Consider the following 19,085-nt stretch of genomic DNA (forward strand, 5'->3'; position numbering starts at 1 on the left):
ATCTACTGAAGAATATATAAAAGGAAACAAATCCTATATAGATACAATGAAAAACAATGCTAGAAGGACATGCTGAAGGTTTCAGCCTCCACATCAGCAAGACTTGCTTTACCTTGGAAGCAACATAAAGTTAAGTCTGTCAGCCCTGTCTCTCTCTGCCTTGTATAGCTGTGTCCTTTCCTCTACCAGATGTTCCAGGTTTCGAGAATATAGCTGTAGACGTCGGATCAAGGTATCCATATAGCTTTCATTTTTTTGGTCATGAAAAAGGCTGTAGGTAGTAATAGATAAAGAGCTCTTACACATTATTAAGAAAACATGAATATCCAATAAAACAATGGACAAATATGATGAACAGATAATTAAAGAAAAATAAAACCAACAAACATAACCAAAAAACCTCGTCCAGTTTTGGTGGCTCACGCCTGTAATCCCAGCACTTTGGGAAGCCAAGGTGGGAGGATCACTTGAGGTCAGGAGTTTGAGACCAGCCTGACCAACATGGTGAAACCCTGTCTCTACTAGAAATGCAAAAATTAGCCAGGAGTATTGGTCCATGCCTGTAGTCCCAGCTGCTCTGGAGGCTGAGGCAGGAGAATCGTTTGAACCTGGGAGGCAGAGGTTGCAGTGAGCCGAGATTGTGCCACTGCACTTTAGCCTGGGTGATAGAGCAAGGCTCTGACTGAAAAAAAAACCAAAAAACTAACTTAACCTTAGGACAAAAATAAGATTTAAAAAAATGATGGTAATCAATGTAAGAGAAGGAGGAAATATATACAGTACAAAACCTTCCTGAAGAGCAATTTGTTAAAAAAAATATATATATATATATGTCATTAGCTTTAAGAATGCATATACCAATCAGCTTATAACTCTATTTCTGAGAATTATCCTAAGGAAACAATTATGAATGTGTTTAGAGTTAACAACAAAAAATGTCACAGTGTTCTTTCAAGACAAACATTTGAAAATAATGTAAATGCATAACAAAAATGTAGTTAAAATATGACAGGACAATGGAACATTAACATTTTAATTTGTATCATAGAATTCAATTTTTTTTAAACTGGTGGTCACCTGTTGGGAAACAGATGATATTTTACTTTCTTGCTTGCTTATTTGTATTTTCTAAGATACCAAATAAACAATTTGCAATAAAGGAAAGTCTTTTAAAAACTGGTCTAGAAGTGATAAATGAAAGTGTAGGAGAAGGACTAAGAAAAGCCGAGCCAAGTTTTATATTAACTCCCCACTACAGAGTCAGGGTCCTGACACCAGAAGCCTAACTCTGGATTATTTTGTTAGATCAAGGAGACTTAGATGAGATGCCAGCTTTGTGTGACAGTGGGAGGTATGACAAGCCTTGGTGCAGAGGTCAGGGAGGAGACACATCGAGTTCTCCCAGCATTGTGAGGATCAGAGATAATGTTCGTAACATCTAAGGCACAATTGAATGTGCTGAATAAATAGCAGTCATTTTACAACAGTAACAATCACTTCTGGGCTCAGGAGAAGATGGCCTACATCATCATCCCCTGGGATGAGGAGAGAGATTTGTTAAAAATCCAGTGCATTTTTCTGCCCTACCCCAGACCTATGTGACTGAAAATTGCTAGGCTTGGAATTAAGAAACAGAATAGTTTAACAAGTTCCCCAGGGAATTTTTACTTGAAACTGCCAGTACAGAGTCTAGTTGGGTAGCATGGATGTGGGAGCAGGTGTAAGAGATGAAGTTGGGTAATCTTACTCCAGGATGAATTGATTCAATTAAAACAGTTTCTCACCTTTAACTGCATATTTTAATCACCTGGGAGAGAAAAAAAATCCTTACAGCAGCATGCACCCCAGACCAATTACATCAGCCTCTCTAGGGTAAAACCCCAGCATCAGTATTTTTAAAGTTCCTCAGGTGATTCCAAGCTGCAGCTAAGTTTGAGAACCAGCACACTTTATAGGCTGAGTATCAAAGACCCAGTTTCTTCATGAGCACATGAAATCTCATCTGTCACACATGAAGTCTCATCTGATCTTAGTAACAGGACAGCGAAGGAGAAAAAAAAGAGGGCTAGAATTAATTGTTTATTATTTCCTGCTCCAGTCCCACAATTAACAGCCTAGGTCTACCAATTAATGACCACACTTCATTAACTTCACTCCACTTCGTCTCCTCCAGCCCTAGACTTTTAGTCTCATTAAGAATCGGAATCTTTTAACCTAATGAGAAGTACAGAAAGACCTGGAAAAAATCATCTTGTTCAATCCAATAAAAATCACAAAAATCATCTTGTTCAATCCAATTTTTCTAATAAGAAAATTGATACTCAGTGAGGGTGTTCTGCCCAACGCCCCATGGCAAATTCTTATCAGATCTTAGCCTAGAAATGTTTTTTCCTAACTCTTAATTCAGTGTTATTTTTCTCATTCTGCAGTGTATTCACTGAAAACATGGGATATCTAGAAATTAATCTCACTAGATAATAGTGTACTTTTCTCCCCCACCTTGAATTAAGCTCTGATTCATAACATGTTTTAAGTACCTAGGGCCAAAGCTGGAGATTTTAAGACTTTAAGGTCCTAAGAATGTGCCAATGTTAAGAATTCTGTAGGATCTTTATGGATTCTCAGGACTCACACTACACTTCTAAATCCGAATTACCCACAGAAGCACCCAGAAGCTCTATTTTTAACAGACAAATTTATAATCAGCTAAAGTTTATTTTTTAATCAGAAAAATTTGACCTTGAGTATTTAATTTTTCAAGTGATTATTTCCCTGGGAAAATAGTCTGATAATCTCCATATCATTTTAATATTATGAGAAAGGTGTTGATTGCAACCTGGGATTTTTTTCACTAGAAAAGACATTCTCATTCTTAGCTGCCACTGAATGTTAACTCTCATTTTAAAAAAATCCTTGAAATTAGTGAATAAAAGTAAACATTTCAGCAATACCCAAATATCTTGGCAAGTGTAGTCTCAATTTTTTTGAAATCTGGTCTCTTTTCTGGATCTTCCTCCCAACAACTTTTTACAAGTAGATACACCTGGAAGAAAAAAACAGGCAAATAAGCTCAGGGGATAGTAAACCAAATCAAGAGAGAAGTCTTATTCTCATTCACAGGAGTGATTAAGGCAAAAAAATAGTTAAAAAATATCTTCAACTCTGTCAGTGCAGACAAGGGATCCCCAGCTCTCTGGTTTTTGTCTCAGGCATGCCCACCTGCATTATGTTATCAAGTTATTCCCTTGGGTAAAATTAATGAAAAGTGTGATACCAATTTAGATGAGGCTGGGTTGATAGGGGACGGGAGACTGAGTGAATTTGCAAGCGTGTGCAAGGTTTATGTTAGAGAGGGCAAAAAATAGTGAAGGTGTGGCAGGCCTCCATAACAACTGTTTCAGTACTGACTGAGTGGTTAAGTCAAGTATTAAAAGCCAGTGCCATTATACAAAGGCTGGAACGTAACAAAAGCCCACCAAGACTTTTTCCTAGGCCTTTCCTGGGCCTTAAAGCGTGACAAAATAATGAAGGAATTCTTAGCAGGACCTATTTAGGATTAAACAAGTTTTACTGGGGGTCTGAAGAAACTCCCCAGGCCTCCACAGACAAATTTATTGGAGGTCTGAAGGAACTCCCCAAACTTCCATGATTTAGCAGGAGGCAAGATAAGGGTAATCACCCCAGCACCTGGACCCATTTAGATTAAGTAAACTTACTGAGGCTCCAGAATAAGGTCTTCAGGACTCAGACCTTAGAGATTAAAAGAAGTTAATCACTTATGTCTTTAAATGAATGCACACTTACATGTAGACATATAGCTTAGAAGGCATATAAGCTCTGAAAAAAACTTTGCGATTTTGAGTTGGTCTGGTGATAATTTCCAGGCCTTCTCCCTGTTACTGGTTATAAAATAAAAACTCGCTTCCTCCCCGGTTCATCTGCATCTTATTATTGGGTCATGAGAAATAGCAGCCCAACCCTCAGTTTGGTCAGGAAACAAAGGCTCAGTGAATATGAGACAAATGGCTCCAAATGAGAATAAAAGCCCAACTGTCCATGGTTCTAACTTATAGCAAACAAAAGTATCACCTGGGGAACATTTGCACCATTTCTTACGCCCAGGCCCCACCCTAAGACATTCTGATTTAATATATTTTGAAGTGATCTTAGTAGGGTTCCCAGATTTAGCAAGTAAAAATAAAGGACATCAAGTTAAATTTGGATTTCAGATAAACAATGAATAATTCATTAGTATAAGTCTGTTCCAAATATTGTATAGGCAAAGGGCAGTTGTAGATGTTTAAGCTTTTCAGGTGATTATAATGCATAGCTGCAGTAGAGAAGTGAGATGGAGAAAAGGGAGGTGTGGGGAGGTAGGGAGACAGGAGGAAGCCCATGGGAACCTCATCTTATCTGCTACCACCTGTTTGCAGCTTTTTAAAAAAAATCAAAATGTGTGGTGAAAACTACTTGTTTTAAATAAAATTTGTTTTCACTCTGGCTGAAAACAAGATCATAAGTGATACTAGATCCAATCCCTGTCCCTGTACTTTGCCTGAACAATTTCCTGGGAACGAACTAGAGCTGCGGTATAGCCTGTGGTTGCCCATATTCAACACTAGATGACGCTCCTTCCTTGGTAATTCTGCTGACTTAAAGCAGAAAAGAAACAAAAACAACTGAGCCGATACAGTGCCACAGAGTGAAATACCACCAGCCCTATGTCTCTGTGGGCTCTGCATTCGTGGATTCAACCAAATGAGCATGTAAAATACTTGGGAAAAAAAAGGATGGTTGTGTCTGTATTGAACATGTACCGACTTTTTTTTTCTTGTCATTATTCCCTAAACAATACAGTACCACAGATATTTACATAGTATTTACGTCATATTAGAGATTATAAGCAATCTAGAGATAAAGTACATAGGATGATGTATGTAGGTTATATGCACATAATAGGCTTTTTTATATCAGATCCTTGAGCACTGTGGATTTTGGTATCCTCAGGAGTTCCTGGGACCAATTCCCCATGGATAGAGGCACGACTCTACTGGGTGCTTTTGGGGCATTGCTGAGTGATCTGGTTTCAACTCTGTATTCTATTGGAATCAGTTTCTTAACATGAAATTTTATTCCTTATTTCTAATTCCAGAACTGTCCAACTACACAAATGAATTAAGGATGATACTGTTTTAGTGGAAAAGGTTTTAAACATTTGGATATCAGATTAGAAAAAAGGACTTGAGAACGGATATGCTGATTGTGCAGAGAAATCCTGGAATTCAGAAAAGCAGGAGGAAAGAAAGGAATGAGGAGAAGTTAGGGCTAGCAGCAGTTGTATTTCAGAAAGTTGTATTTCAACATGCTGTTACTATTGAAAAAGAAAGGAAAGGGGACAGGCAAAAATGGCTCACTCATGCCCTGCAGAGTCTGGCCATAAAACTCATCCGGCAGTGTCTTTGTGAATGGAAGGAAAATGTTTCTATTTTTATCCCTCAAGGAACAAAAGATGTTTTTGTTTAAACACCATAAATATTTTAAAATACTTTACTATCTTCTTGGATTATTAAGGCTCAGTTAAAATGCTAAAAGAAAAAATAATTAGAAAATTTTCACAGGGTTTCAAGGCCTTTTCGAGGGACTATTAAAAAAACAAATGTAGAGAGAAAAGCTCCATTTCCCTCAGAGGAAGGATAAAATGAGTAAAAGTACATTTCTCGATTTTTTCTGGATGTTGGCATATTTCCTTTTAAATGATTAGATGGCATTTGTAAGTCTAGTAAGTATTCCACACCGACACCTTGTTCATTGAGCTTATAAAAACTGAGAATGACCCCTGCCTACTGAAGCCAGTGCCTGTACACAACACAGGGTGGGGACTAAAGACAGGTCTGAGGACAGGTCCACCTGGCTCACTTCCACTCTTCCAGTGCTTCAGCATATCGTGCAGGGGCCCTAGATATCTAGCCCAGTCCACCACTGTTGGCACCTCAGTACACCTTCTGGGGGCCACATAACCTGCTGCTACCACCACAGCTGGTGCCCATCAGCATATACCACTTGTGGACCTGCAGACTGGCCTGCTGAGCCTGTCACAGCCACTACCAACACCAGTGCAGACTGCTTGGGAACCAGAGGCTTCTCCTATCATGGCTACTTCCATTACCCACACCAAGCCTGCCACCCAGAAACCTGGGAATCCACCCACCAGCCTAGGCCACTGCTGTTACTGCTGGCGCCTGAGGAAGCTACCTGGAGGCCAAAGAATTGATCTGCCTAGATCCACTAACATTGGTACCAGCATAAGCTGTCTTTGGGCCCCAGGATATAAGCTGTCTTTGGGCCCCAGGACAGCTTATATCCTGGGGCCCAAAGACAGCTTATGCTGGCACCTCAGACCCACCAGGGTCTGAGGACTGGCCCACCAGGCATTCCAATCTTCAACAAACTTCCCCACAGCCTCCACTAACAATCACATCCTAACCCACTAAGGAAATAACAGACCCACTGACACTGTTCACAGATGAGTAAATTACGTGGAGACTACATTTCTGCACGTACCCAGAATCAAAGCCAAAGTGCCTCACTCAATCAACACTATAGATATATCTTCAGGAAAAAAGTCCTCCCCTATGAAAGCAAATTTTAAAAGTCGGAAGAGGTAACTGTTACACCAGATGCGCAAATATCAACATAAAGACACAAGCAGTATGAAAAAGCAAGAAAATATGACACCTCCAAAAAAACACAGTAGTTCTGCAGCAACAATTTCCAATGAAAAGGAAATTAATAAAATTCTTGAAAAAATTAAAAATAATATTAAAGAACTCAGTGAGATACAGAAGAATACAGAAAAATAATACAAAGAAATAAAAAAAAAATCAGGATATGAATGAGAAATTTGCCAAAGAAAAAGATACTATAAAAAGGAATAAAACAAACTCTGGAACTGAAGAAGTCACTCAGTAAAATACAAAATACATTGGAAAGCTTTGGCAATATATTAGATCAAGCAGAGGAATTTCAGAACTTGAAGACAGGTCTTTTGAAATAATCCAGTCTGACAAAAATAAAGAAAAAAGAACAAAAAAAGAATGAGAAAAGCCTACATGATACATCAGACACCATAAAGTTGCTAAATAATTAAATTTTTCATGTCCCAAAAGGCAAAGATAAAACAAACGGGATAGAAAACCCATTTGACAAAATAATAGCAAGATATTTAGACATTCAGATACAGGAATCTCAGAGATCCCCAAAAATATATAATTCAAAAAGGTCTTCTCCATGGCACATTATGGTCAAATTGTCAAAAATTAAAGAGAAAATTTCTAAAAACAGCAAGAAAAAAAGTTTCTGTTTACTTATAAGGAAACTCCCATCAGATTAACAGTGAATTTCTCAGCAGAAACCTTACAGGCCAGGAGAAAAGGGATGATGTAGTCAAAGTGTTGAAAACCAAATTCCAGTCAAGGATACTATATCCAGCAAACTTATTCTTCATAAATGAAAAAGAAATAAAGGCTGTCCCAGACAAGTGAAAGCTAGGGAAATTCATCACCACTAGACGTATCGTACAGGAAATGCTTCAGGGAGTCCTATGCCTGGAAGTGAAAGGATGACATCTACCACCATGAAAACATATGAAAGTATGAAATCCACTAGTAAAGCAATCACACAAGGAGGGAAGAGAAAGTTCTCAAATGTCGCCACTACAGAAAACCACAAACCATAATGATAAGCAAGGGAAAGAAAGGAACAAAAGATGTATAAAACAACCAGAAATCAATTAATCAAATGAAAGGAATAAGTCCTTATATAATAATAACCTTGAATGTAAATGGATTTAAATTTTCACTTAAAAGATATGTAGACTGGCTGAATGGATTTTTAAAAATGACCCAACTGTAGGCTGCCTACAAGAAACTGATCTTATCTGTAAAGAAACATACAGACTGAAAGTAAAGAGATGGAAAACGATAACCCATGCAAATGGAAACAAAAGCGAGCCAGAGTAGCTATATTTACATTAGATAAAACAGACTTTAAAAAACTGTAGAAAGAGACAATGTTGTTATATAATGATAAAGGACTCAATTCAGCAAGAAGATATAAGAGTTCTAAACATCTACACATCCAATATTGAAGCATGCAGATATTTAAAGCAAATACTATTAGATCTAAAGGAAGAGGTAGACTCCAATTCAATAATAGTTGGGGACTTCAACACTCTACTCTTAGCATTAAGCAGATCATAAAGACAGAAAGTTAACAAAGAAACATTGGATTTGAACTGCATGTTAGAACAAATGAATCTAACATTTACAGAACACTTCATTCAATAGCTAAAGAATAAACATTCTTGTCATCAGCACATGAAACATTCTCCAGGATGGACCATATATTAGGACACAAAACAAGTCTCAACATATTTATAAAGAACCAGAATTATATCAAATATCTTCTCAGACCACAATGGAATAAAAGTAGAACTCAATACCAGGAGGAACTTTGGAAATTACACAAATACATAAAAATTAAACAACATGCTTCTGAATGACCATTGAGTCAATAAAGAAATTAGGAGAAATTTAAGAAAATTTTAAAACAAATGAAAATCAAAACACAACATATCAAACCCTATGGGATACAGCAAAAGTACTGGTAAGAGAGAATTTTATAGCAATAAATGCCTGCACCAAAAAAGTAGAAAAATTTCAAATCTAACAAAGCACCTCAAGGAATTAGAAAAGCAAGAACAAAACAACCCAAAAGTTATTAGAGGGAAAGAAATAATAAATATCAGAGTAGAACGAGACAAAATAGAGATTGAAAAATAATGTGAAGGATCATTGAAACAAAAAGTTGTTTTTATGAAAAGATAAAGTCAATAAACCATTAGCTAGACTAACCAAGAAAAAAATGAGAGAAGATCCAAATAAACAAAATCAGAAATTAGAAAAAGACATAACTAATTGCACAGAAATGCAAAAGATTATCAGAGACTATTATGAACAACTATATACCAGCAATCTGAAACATATAGAGGAAGTGGAGAAATTCCTGGATAAATACAATCTACATAGATTGAATCAGGAAAATGTAAAATACCATAGAATACATGAACAGACCAACAATGAGTAGTGAGACTGAATCACTAATAAAAAGTCTCCCAACAAAGAAAAGTCCAGAACTGTATGACTTAACAGCTGAATTCTGCCAAACTATCAAAGAAGAACTAAACTAATTATCTTCAAACTGTTCCAAAAAAATTGAAGCATAGGCAATTCTCCCTTATTCTACAAGGGCAGCATTACCCTGATACCAAAACCAGACAAGGATAGAACAAAAAAGGAAAACTATAGGTCAATACCCTGATGAACATAGATGCAAAAATCCTCAAAACAATATTAGCAAATGGAATCTAACAGCACATCAAAACGATAATGCACTATGATCAATTGGGATTTATCCCCAGGAAGCAAGGATGATTTAACATATGCATATCAATAAACATGAAACATTACATCAACAGAATGAAGAACAAAAGCCATATGATCATCTCAATAGATGAAGAAAAAGCATTTGATAATATTCAACATCGCTTCATGATAAAAACTCTCAAAAAACTAGACATAGAAGGAACATATCTCAACATAATAAAGGCCAACCATATATCACATACCCACAAAATAATCAAAGCCATATACTACAAACCTACAAACATCACATGGAATGGGGAAAAGCTGAAAGCTTTCCCTCTAACAACTTGAACAAGACAAAGACACCTCTCTTATTCAACATAGTACTGAAATTACTAGCCAGAGCAATTAGGCAAGAAAAAGAAAAGGCACCCAAATTGGAAAATAGGGAGTCAAATTGTCCCTCTTTGCAGATGATATGACCTTACATCTAGAAAACCTTAAGACTTCACCAAAAAACTTTTAGATATGATAAATTTAGTACAGTTGAAAAATGTAAAATTAACATACAAAAATCGGTAGTGTTTTTATATACCACCAATAATTAACTCAGCAGGAAAGAAATCAAGAATACAATCTCATTTACAATAGCTACCAAAAAAAAAAAAAAAAAAAAAAAAAAAAAAAAAAAAAAAACTCATCTAGGAATAAATTTAACAAAGAAGGTAAAAGACCATTACAAGGAAAACTACAAACACTGATGAAACTGAAGAGGACAAAAACAAATGGAAAGATATCCCATGCTCATGGATTGGAAGAGTTAATATCATTAAAATGATTATACTGCCCAAAACAATCTACAGATTCATTGTAATCCTATTGAAATACCACTGTCATTTTCTCACAGAAGTTGAAAAAACAATAATAAAATTCAAATGGAACAAAAAAATAGCCCAAATAGCCAAAGCAATCCCAGGCAAAAAGAACAAAGCTGGAGGCATAATACTACCTGACTTCAAAACGTACTATAAAGTTACTGTAACCAAAACAACCTGTCACTGGCATAGAAACAGACACATAAACCAATGGAACAGAATAGAGAATCCAGAAATAAATCCACATACTTACAGCCAACTGATTTTCAGCAGTGGCTCCAAGAACATACATTGGGGGAAGGACACCCCATCTCTCCCCACATACAAAAATCAACTCAAGAAGATTTAAGACTTAAACATAGGACCTAAAATTGTGAAGCTATTAGAATAAAACATAGAGAAAAGACTTTAGGACATTGGTTTAGATAAATATTTTATGGCTAAGACCTCAAAAGCACAAGCTACAAAACCAAAAATAGACAAATGGGATCATATTAGACTAAAAGGCCTCTGTGCACCAAAAGAAACAATCAACAGAGAGAAGAGTGAAGAGACAATCTAGAGTGAAGAGACAATCTGTTAAATGGGAAAAGGTGTTTGCAAACTCTCATCTGACAAGGATGATATTCCAGAATATACAAGGAACTCAAACAACTCAGCAGTTAAAAAAAAAATCCCACTAAAAAGTGGTCAAAACTCGGCCGGGCGTGGTGGCTCACACCTGTAATCCCAGCACTTTGGGAGGTCAAGGCAGGTGGATCACGAGGTCAAGAAATTGAGACCATCCTGGCCAACATAATGAAACCCCGTCTCTACTAAAAATACAAAAATTAGCTGGGCATGGTGGTATGCGCCTGTAGTCCCAGCTACTCAGGAAGCTGAGGCAGGAGAATCACTTGAACCCGGGAGTTGGAGGCTGCAGTGAGCTGATATTGTGCCACTGCACTCCAGCTGGGGCGAAAAGAGCAAGACTCTGTCTCAAAAAAAAAAAAAAAAAAAGTGGGCAAAACTCATGAATAAACATTTCTCAAAAGAAGATTTACCAATGACTAACAGGAATATAAAGAAATTCTCAACATCACTAATCATCAGGAAATGCAAATCAAAATCACAGTGAGATACCATCTTACCCCAGTTCGAATGACTATTACTAAAATGGAATAAGGTATAATGATTGATAGCGGAGTAGGATGACTATAGTTAACAACAAAAAGTATGAATATTTCAAAGCAGCTAGAAGAGAGGACTCGAAATGTTCCCAACACATAGAAATGATAAATACTTAAGGTGATGGATCCCCTAAATACATGACTTGATCATTACACATTCTGTGCATATGACAAAATATCACATGCACCCCACAAATATGTACAAATATTATATATCAATTAAAAAACAGAGAATGAGGCTGGGCATGGTGGCTCATGCCTGTAATCGCAGCACTTTGGGAGGCTGAGGCAGGTGGGATTGCTTGAGGTCAGGAGTTTGAGAACAGCCTGACCAACATGGCAAAACCCCATCTCTACTAAAAATACAAAATTAGCTGGATGTGGTGGCACACGCCTGTAGTTTCAGCTACTCAGGAGGCTGAGGCAGGGGAATTGCTTGAACCTGGGAGGCAGGGGTTGCCATAAGCCAAGATTGTGCCACTGCACTCCAGCTTGAGCGACAGAGCAAGACTGTCTCAAAAAAAATAAATAAAATAAATAGAGAATGAGATGTGTACTTTAGAAACTAGCTCATTCCTGAGCTGGGGAGTGGAGGAAGGGCATGGGCAATGTAGTAGGCTGAGGCTGGCTCCCAAAGGCATGCTGTGTCCTAATCCTTGGAACCTGGGAATGTTACCTTATTTGGAAAAAGAGCCTTTGTAGATATAATTAAGTTAAAATTCTTGAGATGGAGTGATTATTCTGTAATATCTGGGTGGACTCAAATGCAATCACATGTATCCTAATAGAAAGAAGCTAGAGGTAGAACAGACAGAAGAGAAGCTGTGACCGAGAGGCAGAGATTGAATTGTGTGACCACAAGACAGGAAATGTCAATAGCCATCAGAAACTTCTGGAAGAAGTAAGGAATGGATTAGCCTGTTGGCTCTTCCGGAGGAAGTGTACCCTTGCTGAGCATGTGATTTCAGACTTCTAGCCTCCAGAACTGTAAGTGAATAAATTTTTGTTGTTTTAATCCATTACATTTATGGAATTTATATAGCAGGCCAAGGAAAAGAAAAAGGGAAGATATACTCACTTCTAGCTCTTTTTCCTCTGCTGTTTCCAAGAATAAATCTGGGCGGAAGGGTTTCATTCCGTTGGAATTTTCCACTCTGAAAATCTTCTCTAATTGGGTGGGAAGAATTTAAATTACAAAGAAGAATACAGCAGGAAAAAATGGAAGGAATTTTAGCAGAAATCCAGTTGGTTCACTCCCCTGGATGGCTCTTAGTTCAGTGAGAGTGCTGCAGAGCCTGGACCAGCACTTAGTAGACAGGTGTTAATTCAGTGAGGCACCCAGTGAAAGGGTTTCACCCCACTTATAACCAGAAGTTTACCTTAAGGATAGGCTACTTGGTGGGGCACAGTGGTTTATACCTGTAATCCCAGCACTTTGGGAGGCTGAGTTTGGGGGATTACTTGAGCTCAGGAGTTCAGTCTGGGCAACCTAATGAAACTTTGTCTCTACATAAAATACAAAAATTAGCCAGGCGTGGTGGTATGCACCTGTCGTCCCAGCTACTTGGAAGGCTGAGCCAGGAGGATTGCTTGAGCCTGGGAGGCAGAGGTTGCAGTGAGCCAAGATCATGTCACTGTACTTACTCCAGCCTGGGCAACAGAGCAAGACACTGTCTCAAAAAAAAAAAAAAAAAAAGAAAGGAAAGAAAAGAAAAAAGAAAAAAATGCTACCGACCTTGTAAAACTCAGCTCAGACACCACTGCCTTCAGTAGGCTTCTGTCCATTCTGTGACTCCACCCTCTCTAAATCCTGTAGTTACCCTATTCCCTACCAAACAGCTAACAGTTAGCACATAATAAATGCTTAATAAATGAGGATTGAATGAATGGGATGAAGCATTGCCCCTGAGAGGACATGTGGCCGAAATCTATAGATCTACTCTTAGTAAGAACTAAAATATGTATGTCATCCCGTTAATCTACTTTAGGTGTTAAGCAGGCACATTCTCTTATTGGAATCAGAAGAAAAGAAGAGAATTGTAAAGGAAGATTCTTAACAATAACACCAACAATAATGACACCTGGCAGTATATGTTGTCTTACGATTTTCAGTGCACTCTAATATTTAATCTTCCTAATACTCTCGTAAAATGTGTAATGCAGATGAGAAATCATTAATTTTGCAGATGAAGGAATTGTGATGTGGTCACAAACAGATTAGGGTCTCAGTAAGCCTAGAAAGCAGGTTGGCTTGCTCCCAGAGGGGGAACATGAAGGGATTCAGATGTACCATTTGGGTCCCGACAGCTCAAAGTGTAGAAGGTTTCTTTCCTCAGGATGATCTCCTGTGCGATGATCCCATAGCTGTATACGTCTCCTTTCTGAGAGATGTTTGCTTGGCGGAGGTGCTCTGGAGCTGTCCACAGGTCTGTAAATGCAGACATTGAGATTGCAAAGTTGAGGGGGGTGAGTGGCTTATAGGTCTCCAACCTGCTTTTGCTCTCTAATTCCTTGCACCATCCACTCTAAATATGGGTGATGGCTTATGAGTGGCCTTGAATTGATTTGGTTCCAAACTTTTGAAAAATTTATGCTAATACTGGTGATCAAAAATAAAACACACACCTTTTAGACTAACTATGAAACGTTAGGATTTGGGTGAGGTCATATGGCAATATGTTATTGAAATCTGCTAGGATCACTGTCTTGAAAACTCTCAAGGTTTACCTAGAATGGGGTCTTATTGTAGTAACTGCTCAGTAAATATATGTTGAATGAGTACAGTATAATATGAGAGGTTGAGGAATTTAGTAGTTTATGGGAAATATGAAATAAACCTATGAAATCCTAATTACAAATTTATGTATATTAAATATATTTTAATTATTATGATTTATTATTTAATGTGTATATATATTTAAATATAATTTTACCAAAAGAAGATAAAGACAGTATATTAAGACAAAGAGACTATCACTGATATTTTCTAGGCATAACATACTGACAGCCTCCAACTCAGCCAGTGTCCACAGAGGTGTTTTCATTGGTTCCCACAGTATTCTCTAAAAAGTAATGAATGTAATTTACTCATAGTTTACTCCTGTCCCTGCCACTCCGTAGTGTTTACGTCTAGTTTACTCATTTCGCATGAGTGCAATGCTGTATTTAGCTCCTGGAGACACTCCAGTTTTGAATCCTTATTACACATCTTTAGTAATAACAGGGACATGCAATTAACTTTTCTTTAACATGCTTCACAAATTTTTCAGGATCACCTAGCTCCTTATAAACGTTTTGAGATTTATCTTCACCAGTTTCAGTGAAACATGTATAGATTCATATTTTTAGGTGTGATAATATGTTTATGATGATGTGCATTTTCCTTGTTTGGTATTCTGTCCAAATGTACATCACCTTTTTGAATTTATGTCTTGTGAATTTTTGTGACTTGTGATGCATAGTTGATTATAAAGGTTAAGGGTTGTAGAAAAGGTAAGTAAATCTATTTATGCTAAAATTGCAGGTAACCAATGCCATAGGTAGGTAGCTACAAGTGAGTGCTGTTCAAGAGGATAGGATTTGACCTGTAATTTATCTGATTTGTGTCATGTTGGGTTATCTGATGACAATTTATACTATTATGTCATGAACCATGCTTGGCACACAGATCTTCAATGAGAAATTATTGGATTGAGTCCAATATTATATTATGCTTGACATGTTGTGGATGTAGGGACAGAATTGTAATTTTTCTTTTTTTAAGGAAAAACAAAAGGATTGCCAAGTTGAATTAGAAATAGAATTTAGTGTTTGAATTTAGGTAGTATTTTAAGGCAGCATTAGTGCTAGATATCTGAGTCTGTTTAACTGTGAGTTATAATAAAGAAAAGGGTTCAACACAAAAAGCCCTTTATACTTCACAAATTCATTTTCTTTATCTTTTTTCTCTTTCACCATAATCCTGAAAGAGATAAGTAAGAATATATTGTACTGGTTAGAGTTTTTTTCCTTAACATTTCTTAATACCACAGATAAATGAATGATGTCCCTAATGGGAAATGAGTCTTCTGGTTTCTACTCTACTTTCTTGGACAAATCTGAGTCTCAGCGCTGTCCTCTATAAAGGAAAAAGTTTAAATCAGATGATGTCTAAGGTCTCTTCCTGCTCTAACCTTCTATATTTTTTTCACCTAGTTCTGTTCTCACAAGCCATTAAATTATTCATGATTTCTCAGTTATATCAAGGGACACATGGATGAAGGAAATCCACAGAGGACACTTGTTTAACTCGGGAAGTACTCATTGACTGACAAGCGTGAAGTTTTGGAGAATGACCCAGATGTTGCCTCTTGTGGCTTTAAGTACTTATCTTCTGATCAGTGATCACAATTTCCTGACCATTCCACGTGGGTTTGGGAAAAAAAAAGCAGTTGGGAAATGAATGAACATTTCATTCATCACAGACCTTTTTTTGGAGGTAAAATGGAATTGCAGCCAAAATCGGTGATCTTCACCACCATTCTACTGTCCACTACGCAGTTGGTAGATTTCAGACGACCATGGACTTCTGTCTTACTGGAGTGCAGATATGACATTCCCTGTAATTTTTCAGATGATAGAAAAATAGAAATGTGACACATTTCATCTGCTTGATTATTTTAGAGAAAAAAAGTGACATTTGGAAATCATTTTAGCAGACAGTCACATCGTCAGATTTTAACTTTAGTCTCATTATTTTTATTTTAACAACATTACTGAAGTCCTAATATTTGCCTATATATTATATCTAGTTTCAAAGTCTATTTAAATGACAGAGTAAAAGAGAATTGTCTAAAATCTCTGGTTAAGTAGTTGTATACACTGTGAGGCAAAGGGTTGTGTGTGTGTGTGTGTGTTTGTGTTTCTGCTTACCACTTATTTGGTCTGTGACCCTGGGTAGGTCTCTGGTCCTCTGTTACATCAATTTAAAATAAAAATATAAATAACAGTGCCTTGCCTTTCTGAAGGTGTGGGGGTGTCAGGCTAGATTATTTCCTAAAATGAAATTGGTTTCATGCTATTTTCAAACAATATTTTATTCATTCTGTTTCAAAAGGGGAAGCCTGGCCTGGCTCGGTGGCGCATGCCTATAATCCCAGCACTTTGGGAGGCCAAGGTGGGTGAATTACCTAAGGCCAGGAGTTCGAGACCACCCTGGCCAACATGGTGAAACCCCATCTCTACTAAAATTACATGGTGGCAGGTGCCTGTAATCCCAGCTTTTTGGGAGGCAGAGGCAGGATAATCGCTTGAACACGGGAGGCGGAGGTTGCAGTGAGCTGAGATCATGACACTGTACCCTAGCCTGGGAGACTCCATGTCAAAAAATTAAAAAAATAAAAAATAAAAAAAGAGGAAGCCCATTTTTGGCTGGTGTGCTTCTCTCTGGTGGTTAGAGGGTGTCTCAGCCGAAGCTGGTTTTCAGCTTGGATCACAGGAGTGAAATATGTGTGGCAAATCAATTTTCGTCACACTTCTTTTAAACTGATTCTGATTCCATATAACTTTCAGGTGAGTTAAGAATGTATCAAAGATCTCCCTCTCACAACCAATTTGTCTTCATTCTTGAATGAGGCGCTGGTTACTGGTGTCTGCTTTGGTTTTCCTATTATGTCTGAAAATATACATGTCCACGTTTATATTGATTCCTGCAAGATGGTTGCCTGTACTTAATATTTTCTCTCATGAAGTTGAGGATTCAGTTGTCTTTCTTTCTTTCTTTTTTTTCTTTTTTGAGATGGAGTCTCACTCTGTCACCCAGGCTGGAGTGCAGTGGCGTGATCTCAGCTCATTGCAACCACCGTCTCCTGGGTTCAAGCACTTCTCCTGCCTCAGCCTCCTAAGTAGCTGGAACCACAGGTGCCCACCACCACACCTGGCTAATTTTTGTACTTTTAGTAGAGACGGGGTTTTGCCATTTTGGCCAGGCTGGTCTCAAACTCCTGACCTCAGGTGATCCTTCCGCCTCAGCCTCCCAAAATGCTGGGATTATAGGCATGACCCACCACGCCTGGCCCAGTTGTCTTTCTTGTAGTTTTATATGATTTTGATTTCTGGAAAATCTATGAAACTACATGCCCCACACCCAGACTACAAAGAATATAATAAAAAATAATAATAACTGATATATATTGAACTTCTACTTGTACCATTACTTGTACATTATTTCACAAAATCCTCACAACCAAAAATCCTACAACCCTGACATAGCTATTATTATCATTTAACAGATGAAAAAAACCAGTGCACAAAAGGTTGAATAACTTATTTCATCTGTTTTCTTATATTTTATTGTCATATTTTCTGTGTGTGTATGTGTTTCTCTTACCTTAGCAATGTCATACAAGACAGAGATCTTAAACTCCCAATCCATGAATGTACCATCAGGGTAGGAAATTGTGTCATTTAAAACTTCCTGAATAGGAAAAAATAAAAAGAAGAAAAGTTGTTGCAAGAAAGGATATTGTGGAGAGACTATTATAAACCAAATAATTATCTTCTAATTGTGAGACCTTAGGATCAGGAACAAATTAGAATTCCATTGTCTGGGTTTTCATGAACCTATTTTTGTTTTATTTTCTGCATAAGAAGCATTGGGTGGTTTTTGCCACCAGGATATGAGCAGGAGATACCCATAGCATCCCAAATTTCAGTTCTTCCATCAGACAGGTGTAGAGGAATAAGCAGCGGGCGGGAAGACTGCTTAAAAAGCGGCTGCCCTGTGTGTTCTGTCTCGTCTAAATTGGACTCATGTTTTAAAATTACTATTAAGAAAATTCCTTCATTAGGCTTGTGTTTTTACTCACATTGATTGAGTTTTTACTCACATTTACTCAATTGATATAATCAGTTATATCAATTAGATTAATTGCTCTTGGTTTTTTTGTTTTGTTTTGTTTTTGAGTTTATTAAGTCCTCTGTCAATAAGAGAGATCTTGGATTTTTTGTGAATTGTATGACCTGGAATAATTTCTTTCTTTCCTTCCTTCCTTCCTTCCTTCCTTTTCTTCCTTCCTTCCCTCCCTCCCTCCTTTCTTTTTCTTTCCTTCTTTCCTCCCTTTCTTTTTCTTTTCTTTCCCTCCTTCTTTCTTTCCTTCTTTCTTTCTTTCTCTCTCTTTTTCTTTCTTTCTTTTTCTCCCCTCTCCTCCCCTCCCTTCTCCTCCCTTTCTTTTCTTTTTTTTTCTATATTGACAGAGTCTCGCTCTGTTGCCCAGCTGGAGTGCAATGGCGCAATCTCGGCTCATTGCAACCACTGCCTCCCAGATTCAAGCAATTCTCCTGCTTCAGCCTCCTGAGTAACTTGGATTACAGGCACCTGCCACAATGCCCAGCTAATTTTTGTATTTTTAGTAGAGACGGAGTCTCACCATGTTGGCTAGGCTGATCTCAAACTCCTGGCCTCAAGCTATCCGCCTGCCTCAGCCTCCCAAAGTGCTGGGATTGCAGACAAGAACCATTGCACCTGGCCTATACCTGGAATTTTCAAGTCACTAGTTTAATATGATGATGGTTCTACCAAGTTGCAGGATTTTAATTAAGCTAATACATAACTGTTCTTCACAGTAGAACTCTAAATAGGA

General features: G+C 37.6%; 1 protein-coding gene across 1 annotated transcript in view; it reads right to left on the reverse strand.

The window, feature by feature from the left end:
- GUCY2C (guanylate cyclase 2C) overlaps positions 1–19,085 on the reverse strand; it is an 82,675-nt gene that overhangs the window by 12,597 nt on the left and 50,993 nt on the right. Inside the window, exons 16-21 of the mRNA XM_012447637.2 lie at positions 17,834–17,920; positions 15,932–16,064; positions 13,757–13,894; positions 12,545–12,633; positions 2,952–3,043; positions 113–271 (exon numbers count right to left, since the gene is read on the reverse strand). Of these exons, the coding sequence (XP_012303060.1) occupies positions 113–271; positions 2,952–3,043; positions 12,545–12,633; positions 13,757–13,894; positions 15,932–16,064; positions 17,834–17,920 (698 nt within the window). The remainder of the gene's footprint in view (positions 1–112; positions 272–2,951; positions 3,044–12,544; positions 12,634–13,756; positions 13,895–15,931; positions 16,065–17,833; positions 17,921–19,085) is intronic.

The sequence above is a fragment of the Aotus nancymaae genome, unplaced genomic scaffold (genome assembly GCF_030222135.1).
Source record: "Aotus nancymaae isolate 86718 unplaced genomic scaffold, 86718_ANA_hifiasm-v0.15.2.pri h1tg000016l, whole genome shotgun sequence".
NCBI lineage: Eukaryota > Metazoa > Chordata > Mammalia > Primates > Aotidae > Aotus > Aotus nancymaae.